This window comes from Salmo salar, chromosome 15 (genome assembly GCF_965601325.2).
Source record: "Salmo salar chromosome 15, fSalSal1, whole genome shotgun sequence".
Classification (NCBI taxonomy): Eukaryota; Metazoa; Chordata; class Actinopteri; order Salmoniformes; family Salmonidae; genus Salmo; species Salmo salar.
Window position 1 is genome coordinate 35,253,420 of NC_138305.1, and position 14,789 is coordinate 35,268,208.

The following is a 14,789-nucleotide window of genomic DNA, read 5'->3' on the forward strand; positions in this document are numbered from 1 at the left end:
TAACACATGTGGAATCATGTAGTAAAAGTGTTAAACAAAAAAAAGTGTTAAACAAATCAAAATATATTTTAGATTTGAGATTCTTCAAAGTAGCCACCCTTTGCCTTGATGACAGCTTTGCACTCTCTTGGCATTCTCTCAACCAGCTTCACCTGGAATGCTTTTCCAACAGTCTTAAAGGAGTTCCCACATATGTTGGCTGCTTTTCCTTCACTCTGCGGTCCAACTCATCCCAAACTGTTCTGGGCCAGCTGCAGCTTAACTAGGTCTTTCTTTACAGCACTTGACCATATGACTGGACAATAATCAAGATAAGATCAAGCTAGAGCCTGCAGAACTTGCTTTGTGGAGTGTGTTGAAAATTGCTGAATGGTTGAATCACCAGCATACATGGACACACATGCTTTGTTTAATGCCAGTGGCAGGTCATTGGTAAAAATAGAAAAGAGTAGAGGGCCTAGAGAGCTGCCCTGCTGTACACCACACTTTACATGTTTGACATTAGAGAAGCTTCCATTAAAGTAAACCCTCTGAGTTCTATTAGATACAGTAGATAGCTCTGAATCCACAATATAGCAGAGGTTGAAAAGCCATAACACATACACTACCGTTCAATAGTTTGGGGTCACTTAGAAATGTCCTTGTTTTTGAAAGAGAACCAATTTTTTTGTCCATTAAAATAACATCAAATTGATCAGAAATACAGTGTAGGGTGCTGTCTTTCGGATGGGACGTTAAACGGGTGTCCAGACTCTGCTTAGAAGGCCAGCATCCCGGAGTTGCCTCTTCACTGTTGACGTTGAGACTGGTGTTTTGCGGGTACTATTTAATGAAGCTGCCAGTTGAGGACTTGTGAGGCGTCTGTTTCTCAAACTAGACACTCTAATGTACTTGTCCTCTTGCTCAGTTGTGCACCGGGGCATCCCACTCCTCTTTCTATTTTGGTTAGAGCCAGTTTGCGCTGTTCTGTGAAGGGAGTAGTACACAGCGTTGTATGAGATCTTCAGTTTCTTGGCAATTTCTCGCATGGAATAGCCTTCATTTCTTAGAACAAGAATAGACTGATGAGTTTCAGAAGAAAGTTCTTTGTTTCTGGCCATTTTGAGTCTGTAATTGAACCCACAAATGCTGATGCTCCAGATACTCAACTAGTCTAAAAAAGTCCAGTTTTATTTCTTCTTTAATCAGAACAACAGTTTTCAGCTGTGCTAACATAATTGCAAAAAGGTTTTCTAATGATCAATTAGCCTTTTAAAATGATAAACTTGGATTTGTTAACACAACGTGCCATTGGAACGCAGGTGTGATGGTTGCTGATAATGGGCCACTGTACGCTTATGTAGATTTTTCATAAAAAAAATCAGCCGTTTCCAGTTACAATAGTCATTTACAACATTAACTACGTCTACACTGTATTTCTGATCAATTTGATGTTATTTTAATGTGCTTTTCTTTCAAAAACATATAGCAGCAAAGGGGGGACCAAATCCATATTAATGCCCATGATTTTGGAATGAGATGTTCGACGAGCAGGTGTCCACATACTTTTGGTCATGTAGTGTATGTGTTTATGACATCCCAAGGGAATCGGTGCTGCCTACTGTATACCAGACTCACTTGCCATGCATATAAGCTGTTCTATGCTGTGTATGTAGGCTGTGCTATGCTGTGCATGTAGCATATCACCATCTGTTTCCAATTGTTAAAAGAGATGGCATCGATAGCATTACTAGCCTGCTAATGATCTCTACCTGTGCGCCCTATCCCCCATAACCAGCCCATCCCCCACAGACGGTCAGAGCAGGAACGTCCTGTCAGCTGTTTCGTCCCGAGCAGTGGTCTCATGGGTACAATGCCTGGTGGTCCCAACATGGCCTCCCTGGCCCGCGACGCAGCCAGCCTGGTCAGAGACAAGCAGAGAGCACATCTCCCCAGCATGATGATGAACAACGAGACCTATGGCACCATCCTGGAACTCAGCCCCCCTCCCACCGGCGTGCCAGCGTTACCGGTGGTACCCATCCCTCACCTTCCCTCCAGGACAGCCACCAAAGGTAGGTCAGGGGTGTCAAACTCAAGTCCTGGAGAGTGTCTTCTGGTTTTTATTTCCTTTCGTTAGGTCCAAATTATCAGAGTAAGAACTCAACAGACACAATGAAAGCTCAAACCAAGTTTATTCTTCCCGAGGATCAAACAGCTGAATCGAACACAACATGTTTACAATAGGGGTGGTGTTTGTACCCCACTTTTGGTGGAGTCTCCTCCATCTCGCAAAACATTGTATCTTTATTGCTAGGCAGGAAACTAAGTGATACGGCAATAAACTTTTACTCTCCCTTAACGTGACCTGATCTGTCCTCGACCCCCTTCATCACTAATCCATGGTTCTCTCCCCTTATCAATGCCTGCCACATGATCGTTTTCCCTACACTCAATACATTCCAAGCTTAACTGCATCCACCATATACATTCCTCCTACAGATAACCATTAACCTCTGGTGTAGCCCCTGGGCTACGGCACCCCTCATGTCTCTAGTATAACTAATGATTAATAACATTTAAAGTTCAGAAATCCAAACCCATCAGTCCCCCCTTTTTTGAACATTTGACATCCTACTGTTCAACATTACATAAACTTGGAAATTACTTATAAATGGACAAACGATGACAATAAAACCAAAAAGTAAATAAACATGATTAACATTCACAGTGCCGTTTACAAACGCAGAGATTTATGGCCTATGTTCTATGATCACACCATACACAACCTTATTTCCCTTCAGAACACTGATCATAACATGTCAGCTGGAGCCGTTGACTCCTTCCATTTCAACTTTCTCCGACATTATCTCACCACCGAGTCTACCGTTTCACTGGTCTCTTTCCCCCAGGATTCTCCATAACTACCGCACCACCATGTTAATGAACTAAAAAATAGGGAAGTTCATTTTAGGTTTGGTACCCCAATGCTAATTCCTTGTGACCCCTCCACCCTTTCGTCCATTCTAGAAATATATTTCAGAATAAGACGACGTAAAATGTAAATCTATTTCATAATAAAACGACATAAAATGTCTCATGAGATTAAAAAAACCCAAGGTTTTCTGAGTTACCAGGAGTGTTTGGCCAGATACTTTTCATTTGTTACCTCTTTAGAATCCATTCCCTGGGCGTTTCTCCTAGATTCTTTAACCCAAAATACTTTTTCCTGTGGCAAATTTAGCCAATTTCTCATCATACCGAATCCGCGATATTTGATCCCTGGCCTCTATTAACAAGTTGTGTAAAACGTGATCTCATCCGTCTTCCTTCACATAGAAACTGTGATCTCTATGAACCACTATCGATCGAACCGATGCCATACACCGCTATGTGTAAATTTCCATTCCCGCTACTTTCAGGAGGATTTGTTGCTGCTCTTTTGAAAAAGAGGCAAGCGCTTGTATGGCAGCATTTCCTCCGAATGCAACAGGCTCCACTTCCACTCTACACTCATTCTTCCAATACCCAGCGGCCCCACATCTAAAACAGGGATCTATCTCCCTACGCGGTGGTGTTTTTTCGCTACTGTTCTTTGTCTTACCTTGGCCATTGAAACCACTGTTAGTGTCTTCCACTGTGGCCGAGTTATATTCCACTCTCAAAGCATCCTGCTCTATTTCATCCACAACCCCCGCAATTGCCGTTTTGATCACAGGTTTCAAACCTGCCATCAAAGCTGAAGTGCAAATTCTGTCAATGCACTCCCGTACCCAGTCTTTCTGTGGCTGAGTACTTCTACTAATTCCGGGTTTATCTGTTTGAATTTTTTGTTGATAGAATGCTGACATCAAAACGTTGGTATATTGTGCTTTTGATTCTGGTTCTATGTCAAGTCATAATTGCCTCCCTGAATTCTCTATCAGATTAGAATGTTCCGTTAGCCAGGAAATGCTGACCAATTTTATCCAGTTTGCTAAATTTTTCCCATATTCGAGCCGAATTGGTAGAATGCTTGTGCCCTTCTTTCAGCGCCTCCATGGCTTTATTAAAATCCTCTAGCTCCACTTTACAGGGAGAATCGGGGCCGTTTGTCACCATTTCAATAGTTATTATTCCCAAACCTCTCCCGACGGTGTCCAGGGTGTTTTAGATTTCTTCACTCCCGTCTCTACTCCTTCTATTAACTATTTTCCAAGGTAGCGCCACCCACTACCCCGGAGAATAGTTATGGTATTTGTGCCTATTAATTGGTCACAGCACTTAATACCTTGCATTAGAACCATTACTATAGCGTCTGCAAATGTATTACTGGAAAATACGACCGCCCCAATAGGGCATAAACCAACCTCTCTCCTTATTGCTACTGCTCATATACTCAAATCATGTTATCTTTCTCCTTTTCTAACCCACAGCTACTTGGCCCTCCAGGAATTGAGTTTGTCACACCTGCTCTGGACCATTGGTCCTTGAAAGTGTTGCTGGAATAGTGACAAATGGTTGACCCTATGTGACAAATGGTTGACCCTATGTGACAAATGGTTGACCCTAAATGGTTGACCCTATGTGACAAATGGTTGACCCTATGTGACAAATGGTTGACCCTATGTGACAAATGGTTGACCCTAAATGGTTGACCCTATGACTGTAACCTTGCAGGTCCACGGTGGAAGCAGGCTCCTATGGAGGTGGTGGGTAGACAGAGGTCCTCCTCAGACCCCCCAAACCCTCACACCCCAGACCCCAACAGCGCCATGTATGGTAAGTGCACTATATCATACTACACAATAAATAACACAATATAAGCACTGTATTACACGATATAAGTACATTTTTGATAACTGCAGATGTAAAAAGGCCTTTATAACTATGTGATAGATTGATATCACTCCCCTCTCTCCATGTAGTGCTTCCTCCAACTGCTCCCCCTCCCCCTGTGAACAAGAGGACCAATGTGATGGAGCCTAGAGGCCATAAGACTGCTCCTCTACCACCTTTACCTTCAGTATTACCTGGGCCTCCAGAGCCAACGGTCATCCCAGGAGCACCAGTCCTACCAACAGCACCCCCCTTCAAACCCACACAGCCCCCTCCTGTCCCCGCACACCCCTCTCCTGTCCCCGCACACCATCCCAGCAGGAGAGCCACAGGGCCCAAGTCACCTAAATCACCGACTAGGTAAGAACTGGGGCAGAATTTATCAAGCATCTCAGAGTAAGAGTGCTGAATTAGGATCAGTTTAGTATTTTAAATCACAATGAATATGATTACGTGGATAGGAGGGACCTGATCCTAAATCAGCACTTCAACTCTGGGACGCTTCATACATATGGCCACTGACCATGGAAGGATGATGTTTTGAATTCTTAAACTGCATGCTCATGAGTTCTCATTCAAGAGTATTGCATATTGTGTGAAGATAGAATGAGGGAGAAACCTGTGGATAGATAGATACAGTAGATGGATGGATGGATTGGTTTCACTCCCCGTTCTCCATGTAGTGATTATCAGTTAACTAAGACCCTTCATGTGTGTGTGGGTTCAGTTCAGATAAACCCACTCCTAAAGGACCTCCCACCAGGACTGCTGGACCAACTGATGGACCAGGTAAACAGACAAATACAATTATTATAAAATATTAAATAACTGGTCTGTTCTGATTCAAATAGCTTTAATGTACAGTTGAAGTCGGAGGTTTACATGCACCTTAGCCAAATACATTTAAACTCAGTTTTTCACAATTCCTGACATTTAATCCCAGTAAAAATTCCCTGTCTTAGGTCAGTTAGGATCACCACTTTATTTTAAGAAGGTGAAATGTCAGAATAATAGTAGAGAGAATGATTTATTTCAGCTTTTATTTCTTTCATCACATTCCCAGTGGGTCAGAAGTTTACATACACTCAATTAGTATTTGGTAGCATTGCCTTTAAATTGTTTAACTTGAGTCAAACGTTTCAGGTAGCCTTCCACAAGCTTCCCACAATAAATTGGGTGAATTTTGGCCCATTCCTCCTGACAGAGCTGGTGTAAATGAGTCAGGTTTGTAGGCCTCCTTGCTCGCACACGCTTACTCGGTTCTGCCCACACATTTTCTATGGGATTGAGGTCAGGGCTTTGTGATGGCCACTCCAATACCTTGACTTTGTTGTCCTTTAGCCATTTTGCCACAACTTTGGAAGTATGCTTGGGGTCATTGTCCTTTTGGAAGACCCATTTGCGACCAAGCTTTAACTTCCTGACTGATGTCTTGAGATGTTGCTTCAATATATCCACATAATTGTCCTTCCTCATGATGCCATCTATTTTGTGAAGTGCATCAATCCCTCCTGCTGCCACCCCCGTGCTTCACGATTGGGATGGTGTTCTTCGGCTTGCAAGCCTCCCCCTTTTTCCTCCAAACATAACGATGATCATTATGGCCAAACAGTTATTTTTGTTTCATCAGACCAGAGGACATTTCTCCAAAAAGTACGATCTTTGTCCCCATATGCAGTTGCAAACCGTAGTCTGGCTTTATTTATGGCGGTTTTGGAGCAGTGGCTTCTTCCTTGCTGAGCGGCCTTTCAGGTTATGTCGATATAGGACTCGTTTTACTGTGGATATAGACACTTTGTATCTGTTTCCTCCAGCATCTTCACAAGGTCCTTTGCTGTTGTTCTGGGATTGATTTGCACTTTTCGCACCAAAGTACGTTCATCTCTAGGAGACAGAACGCATCTCCTTCCTAAGCGGTATGACGGCTGCGTGGTCCCATGGTGTTTATACTTGCGTACTATTGTTTGTACAGATAATTGTGGTACCTTCAGGCGTTTGGAAATTTCTCCCAAGGATGAACCAGACTTGTGGAGGTCTCCAATTTTATTCTGGGGTCTTGGCTGATTTCTTTTGATTTTACCATGATGTCAAGCAAAGAGGGAGTTTGAAGGTGGGTCTTGAAATACATCCACAGGTACACCTCCAATTGACTCAAATTATGTCAATTAGCCTATTAGCTTCTAAAGCCATGACATAATTTTCTGGAATTTTCCAAGCTGTTTAAAGGCACAGTCAACTTAGTATATGTAAACTTCTGACCCACTGGAATTGTGAAACAGTGAATTATAAGTGAAATAATCTGTCCGTAAACAATTGTTGGAAAAATGACTTGTCATGCACGAAATAGATGTCCTAACCGACTTGCCAAAACTATAGTTTGTTAACAAGAAATTTGTGGAGTGGTTGAAAAACTACTTTTAATGATTCCAACCTAAGTGTATGTAAACTTCCGACTTCAACTCTATGGGCTTTGACAAAGGAGCCGAAACGCCTCAGCAATAAACATCATTGAAGAGAATTAAGCTGCAGTTCTAAACCTTCTTATACAATTGTGGCTTTATTCTATGTGTTACGTCAATGAATTGATGATTCCTGTCTCTGTGTGTCTTTTTTGTTTGTGTGAGCAGTAAAGGCTGCACCTGTACCTGGCTCCCCTCACAGCTCTGGTCCCTCCCCACCTCCGACACTGAAGCCCCGCTCCAACCACCCTGTGAGCGCCTAATATAATAATAAAATATGCCATTTAGCAGACACTTTTATCTAAAGCAAACTTAGAGTAGTGTGTGCATACATTTTCATATGGGTGGCCCTAGCGGGAAAGGAACCCACAATCTTGATGTTGCTAACGCCACGCTCTACCAAATGATCCACACAGGACCTGACCTCAGCCAATCATTAGCTCCTGACATTAGCCAATTAGAGCTGTGCAATCACTACAGTAATATCACATTTACACTGATTATGAAGTCATATTTACAGTCTTAGGATTTACCATCAGGACTGATTGAACACTTGCAAAATCATAAACTTACATTTTATTATTTGGCCCTTATCGCACTCAGAAACAGAAACCCAAGAGAGTGAAAGCCATCTACAACTGTTCTGCTGATAACTCAGATGAGTTGACGTTCACAGAGGGAGAGGTGATCGTAGTGGACGGAGAGGAGGACCCGGAGTGGTGGGTAAGTAGTGTATATATACTCACACACACTCACACTCAAGTGTTGTCGTATCTGTACCACTGACTGTATCCTGTCCTGTGTATATTGCAGTTTGGACATATGGAGGGGGAGCCGACCAGGAGAGGGGTCTTCCCTGTGAAATTTGTACACTTCATCACTGACTGATGCATCTGATGGTGTGACCGAAGCTGTCTCTCGCCTCCAGGCTGTCTTTATCTATGGCTGTATCAGAAGAGGCTGGTGGGGGGAGCTATAGGAGGGCAGACTCATTGTAATGGCTAGAATGGAATTGATGGAACAAAGTCAAGCATGGGATTTCCATATGTTTGATACTGTTCCATTTATTCCATTCCAGACATTATAATAAACCCGTCCTCCTACAGCTCCTCCTACCAGCCTCCACTGGACTTTATTATGTATGTGAGACTGTGAGTGAAAAAGATGTGGAATGTGCACAGTGTGTGTGTGTGTATGATGTTATTCTCATGCATCCAAACACCAAATGGCACCCTATTCCCTACATAGTGCACAACTTTTGACCAGAGTCCTATGGGTCCTGATCAAAGGTAGGGCACGGAATAGGGGATGTATACTATGTGACCTGCCAACAGAATGTTCTACAATGCTGGAAAATGTGTGACAAACTATGTAACGACATTAACCAAATAAGAGGCAAGGAGGAAACTGTTCAGCCCGCACCCCAAGTGTTGAGAAACTTAACTTCCACTTCAACAATTTGTTGGAACAACTGGAAATAACTGGAGAAAAGTTCTGGTTAGACTATGGCTAGAATTCAATCCAATCGCGCTTCGTCCACAATGTGCATTTTAAAGGCAATGTTCCCTTGTTCGCGGAGACCACATTCATGGTATACGCTGCACATGTTAGCTTAATCAAAGATGACCTTTAAATGGTGTGTTGTCCCTCAAATCCAGTAATGTGTATTGTGTTATCAACTCAGATGGGTATTAAAAGAGTAAATTCCTAATGTAATGAAAACCTGTTGTACAGACGTTCAAAGTTTTTTTTAACATATTACATAGTCATTAAACTGCTGTGAATCACAAACACTTGCCACAGTGCATGGTCATCCCTGACCACTTCTGCTGATGGGAAACTGATATGTTTGATCCTAACATAGGAAAAAAATGTAATTTATCAAGAAAGCATTTGTGAATATATAATGCTATCAAAAGGGTTACAGGGTAACTCTGTATGTACATTGTTGTAGCTGTACAATCATCTTCCCTCTTGTTCTTTACAAGGTCATTAAAACTTGAAATGGCTCGTGTGTTTTGTCTTCAATTCATTATGTTATGACGGATCAGTATAGTGGTCACTACTTACATGTACTGTAATGACAGTCCAGATGATGATGAAATGACAGATCATAGCAATCTAATAACTGCTCTTGCTGCTATGCCCTAAAATGTTGTTACAATACCGGTGTCGTGCCGAACATCTCCCCCCTGCCAGAACAAATTTCACGTCAGGATAGACAACCAAAATGAATAATTCATGTATGTATGTTATATTAAACATAGAGGAGGGAGTCAAATGTTGGCAAGCAATAAACATTTCAGAACAACTATGGATGAATTATTATCCTTCCACTTTCAAAAATACTAATCGACTAAGACATGGGAGAGATGATGAATTTCGACAGAGATTTATTTATAGACTAATACAAAATCAGTAGCAGATTTAAGTACGGGCAACATGGGCAGCCGCCCGGGGTGGCATACAAGCTATAACCGCCACATACACTTGAAACAAATAGCCAAACCGAAAACTGCAGACAAAAATGCTTTCTGCTACTAAGATCAGTGAAATGTAGGCTAATCTGACCGAGTGAAGAACAGAAATCTCAACTAGCAAGCAAGTCGCAGCAATGAACGACTCTGTCAATCACCGCATTCTTATTGGCAGACTCACTAGCCTTGTCTTCTCAAATGACTGCCTCACCTGGTTCACCAACTACTTCTCAGATAGAGTTCAGTGTGTCAAATCGGAGGGCCTTTTGTCTGGACCTCTGGCAGTCTCTATGGGGGTGCCACAGGGTTCAATTCTCGGGCCGACTCTTTTCTCTGTATATATCAATGATGTTGCTCTTGCTGTTGGTGATTCTCTGATCCATCTCTACGCAGACGACACCATTCTGTATACATCTGGCTCTTCTTTGGACACTGTGGCAACAGACCTCCAAACGAGCTTCAATGCCAAACAACACTACTTCCGTGGCCTCCAACTGCTTTTAAATGCAAGTAAAACGAAGTGCATGCTCTTCAACCGATTGCTGCCCACACTCTGTCGCCCGACTACGATCACTACTCTGGACGGTTCTGACTTAAAATATGTGGACAACTACAAATACCTAGGTGTCTGGTTAGATTGTAAACTCTCCTTCCAGACTCATTAAGCATCTCCAATCAAAAATTTACTCTAGAATCGGCTTCCTATTTCGCAACAAAGCCTCCTTCACTCATGCTGCCAAACATACCCTCGTAAAACTGACTATCCTACCGATCCTTGATTTCGGCGATGTCATTTACAAAATAGCCTCCAACACTCTACTGGATGCAGTCTATCACAGTGCCATCCGTTTTGTCACCAAAGCCCCATATACTACCCACCACTGCGACCTGTATGCTCTCGCTGGCTGGGCCTCACTACATATTCGTCACCAAACCCACTGGCTCCAGGTCATCAATAAGTCTCTGCGAGGTAAAGCCCCGCCTTATCTCAGCTCACTGGTCACCATAGCAACACCCACCCGTAGCACACGCTCCAGCAGGTATATTTCACTGGTCATCCCCAAAGCCAACATTTTCTTTGGCCACCTTTCCTTCCAGTTCTCTGCTGCCAATGACTGGAACGAATTGCAAAAATCACTGAAGCTGGAGTCTTATATCGCCCTTTCTATCTTTAAGCATCAGCTGTCAGAGCAGCTTACCGATCACTGTACCTGTACTCAGCCAATCTGTAAATAGCCCACCCAACTACCTCATTCCCATATTGTTATTTATCCTCTTGCTCTTTTGCACCCCAGTATCTCTACTTGCACATCATCATCTGCACGTCTATCACTCCAGTGTAAATGCTAAATTGTAATTATTTTTCCTCCATGGCCTATTAATTGCCTTACCTCAGTTATTGTCCAAAGATGCCCAAGTGTTTTTACCGGGCTAAATATGTAGCTAGCTAGCTGGCTAGTTGGTATTTCCAAGTAGTTAGCCAACTAATTCACTATGCATTCTTACTATGAGTTCTCATCAAGATGCATTTTCTATTTTGCTGTCAAAATATTGCCATAATGCGTGGTTTTTCTGAATCTGTCAGAACGTCACTTTGTGTCAAATGTCATCATCTGACAGTCGACTCCTGTTTCCCTCCAACAGTGGAGCTGGACAGGTCATGCATCACTCTGGAGTTAAAGGGGACCAAAAATCATGGTAATGTAACACACGCAGTCATAAACTCATCAAAAAAATAAACGTCCTCACTGTCAACTGTGTTTATTTTCAGCAAACTTAACATGTGTAAATATTTGTATGAACATAAGATTCAACAACTGAGACATAAACTGAACAAGTTCCCCAGACATATGACTAACAGAAATTGAATAATGTGTCCCTGAACAAAGGGGGGGGGGGTCAAAATCATGGAGGGATTGTGCCTTCCTGGTGTAACTCGGGCAGTTGTTGCCATCCTGTACCTGTCCCACAGGTGTGATGTTCGGATGTACTGATCCTGTGCAGGTGTTGTTACACGTGGTCTGCCACTGCGAGGATGATCAGCTGTCCGTTCTGTCTCCCTGTAGCACTGTCTTAGGCGTCTCACAGTACAGATATTGCAATTTATTGTCCTGGCCACATCTGCAGTTCTCATGCCTCCTTGCAGCATGCCTAAGGCACGTTCACGCAGATGAGCAGGGACCCTGGGCATCTTTCTTTTGGTGTTTTTCAGAGTCAGCATAAAGGCCTCTTTAGTGTCCTAGCTTTTCATAACTGTGACCTTAATTGCCTACCGTCTGTAAGTTGTTAGTGTCTTAACGACCATTCCACAGGTGCATGTTCATTAATTGTTTATGGTTCATTGAACAAGCATGGGAAACAGTGTTTAAACCCTATACAATGAAGATCTGTGAAGTTATTTGGATTTTTACAAATTATCTTTGAAAGACAGGGTTCTGAAAAAGGGGTGTTTCTTTTTTTGCTGAATTCATTTGTCACACATTAAAATGTGTTAGTCAAACTTAAATAGAAGTAACCTGATAAGCACAATCGTTTGTAGCTGGACTGTGGAATTCACCAAGGACTGGATGGAACGCATGCCCTCTCCCTGTATAGATTTGATAGACCTGCTTCTCATCAGCGAGTGAGTCTTCCTTCCCTCTCATCTGTTCTGTAGAAAACACAATAAACAATAGAAAACAAGTGTTTTTTATTGGACAAATCCAGGTCGTCCCTATGTTTCAGTATGGGGGATACCTAGTCAGTTGCACAACTGAATGCAGTCAACTGAAATGTGTCTTCCACATTTAACCCAACCCCTCTGAATCAGAGAGGTGCGGCGGCTGCCTTAATCAACATCCACGTCATCGGCGCACGGGGAGCAGTTGTTGTTGGGGGTTAACTGCCTTGGAGGGCAGAACGGCAAATTTGTATCTTGTCGACTTGGGAATTCGATCTACACAGCCATGTCTTCAGGGGAAGAAACTACAGGATGCTGCAGTGTAGAGTCGTTGTAGAGATGCCATCATCCATTATGGACAACTGGGGTTCACATGGTGTCGCTGACTGTCTCCGTTTTTCCTCCAGATAACATCTCTGCAGACGACATGCTGGACACAGAGACCAACTTGGATAAGAGCATGGAGAAGATTGAGACCATCAACCTCTACGAGGTGAAAGAGGTGGCCGGCATTATGTTACGCTGTTACCACGCGGGTCACGTCCTGGGCACAGCCATGTTTATGATGGAGATAGCAGGGGTAGAAGTGAGTACTGAGTTTAGAAAATGAGGAGAGCTTTTTCAACTTCTTCTTGAAATTGGTACATGATTTCCCCTGATTTTGTCCAGTTTTATTATTCTTGAATATCTACTCATCTCCACCTTGTTTTTGTAGATGTGCCTTTATAAAGTGTAATAACCATCTCCCCAATGCATCACATAGATACAGAATGTGTTGTTTATTCTGGCCAGTAGATGGCACCCATATGCTGGACAAATGTTCCTGTACAAGGCCATTCATGCGATGTTGTTTCCATGTCTCATCCCCGTGTTTGCCTTGGGAAAAGGCCAGGAATTTCTGCTCATCCTGGATGAGATTCTCCAACCAGTCCCCGCTTCAGCCTGCTTATAGAGCAGGGATCTTCCTCTGTTCTACAGCTCCAGTCACTCTCAATCATGGAAATGTTCATTAGGAACCAAACGACACCTGGCCTCCAATTAGAAACGCACTTTAAAAGGTTTTCCGTTGCGTGCTCTAATGAACACAACCCTTCTCTAGTGTGTGTGTGTGCTTTTTTTCTCAGAGGTGTACTAGCAGAACCACCCGGAGCGTCACGGCATTCCCGTCTAGTACGCATAGTCTCTGGCTGAAAGAAGTGCTGCTTACCAGACCTACATCAACGCTATGAACGACAAGATCCACAAGGCCATCAATGTCAACAACCCCTTTGTCTTCGAGCACATCAGAAACCTCATGGTGGATAACATTAATCAGATGAATGTTCAGCCTCTGACCGCAAGGCACTACAGAGGGTAGTGCGTACGGCCCAGTACATCACCGGGGCCAAGCTTCCTTCTATCCAGGACCTCTTTACCAGGCGGTGTCAGAGGAAGGCTCCAGCCACCCTAGTCATAGACTGTTCTCTGCTACCGCACGGCAAGCGGTACCGGAGCGCCAAGTCTAGGTCCAAGAGGCTTCTAAACAGCTTCTACCCCCAAGCCATAAGACTCCTGAACAGCAAATCAAATGGCTACTCAGACTATTTGCATTGCCCCACCCACCCCCCAAACGCTGCTGCTACTCTCTGTTATTGTCTATGCATAGTCACTTTAATAACTCTACATGTACATATTACCTCAACTAACTGGTGCTCCCGCACATTGACTCTGTACCGGTACCCCCTGTATATAGCCCCGCTATTGTTATTTTACTGCTGCTCTTTCATTTTGTTATTCTTATCTTACTTTTTTCTTAACTTCATTGTTGGTTCAGGGCTTGTAAGTAAGCATTTCACTGTAAGGTCTACACCTGTTGTATTCGGCATGTGACAAATAAAATTTGATTTTAGTGGCATTTTATTACTTTTTTATATATTTATTAGGCACCAAATAGTAGATAGCCTGAAACGGGGAGGGACTACCTGTACTTATTCAATAAGAAACAATTTTAATTTCCTTTGCAAAAAGGTTTGCTATGGTGTGCGCTAATAATTCTGACTCTGTTGTCCCCCTCGGTCCATGCTAACTCTGCTGTACCCCTCTCCCCAGAGTATGGACCACTTTGATGACGGCGGACCCAGTGTGGTGATGGTGTCTCCAGGTATGATGCAGAGCAGTCTGTCCTGAGAGTTGTTTGAGAGCTGGTGCAAAAGGAACTATCATCATCGCCGTATACAGCGTGGAGGATACCCTCATCAAGTTGGGGCTCAGTCTTAGTCTTGCCCTTTTAAAGCAGACATTGCTCAGTCACGCTGACACCAACAATAATCCTACAGTGTGATGAAATATTTATAATCAAATGACAGATAAACACAATGAAACAGAATGAAGTAATTTAAAGACCAAGCTATGAGTGTA

At 43.1% G+C, this 14,789-nt stretch overlaps 1 protein-coding gene across 1 annotated transcript in view; it reads left to right on the plus strand.

Annotated features, from left to right (window-relative positions):
- The window catches only part of LOC106571254 (arf-GAP with SH3 domain, ANK repeat and PH domain-containing protein 2), a 39,697-nt gene extending 30,432 nt beyond the window's left edge, over nt 1–9,265 (plus strand). Inside the window, exons 22-28 of the mRNA XM_014144069.3 lie at nt 1,778–2,054; nt 4,639–4,740; nt 4,887–5,157; nt 5,525–5,586; nt 7,425–7,507; nt 7,860–7,979; nt 8,070–9,265. Coding sequence (XP_013999544.3) covers nt 1,778–2,054; nt 4,639–4,740; nt 4,887–5,157; nt 5,525–5,586; nt 7,425–7,507; nt 7,860–7,979; nt 8,070–8,144 — 990 coding nt within the window. The 3' untranslated portion in view covers nt 8,145–9,265. The remainder of the gene's footprint in view (nt 1–1,777; nt 2,055–4,638; nt 4,741–4,886; nt 5,158–5,524; nt 5,587–7,424; nt 7,508–7,859; nt 7,980–8,069) is intronic.
- Nucleotides 9,266–14,789: the final 5,524 nt, after the last annotated feature.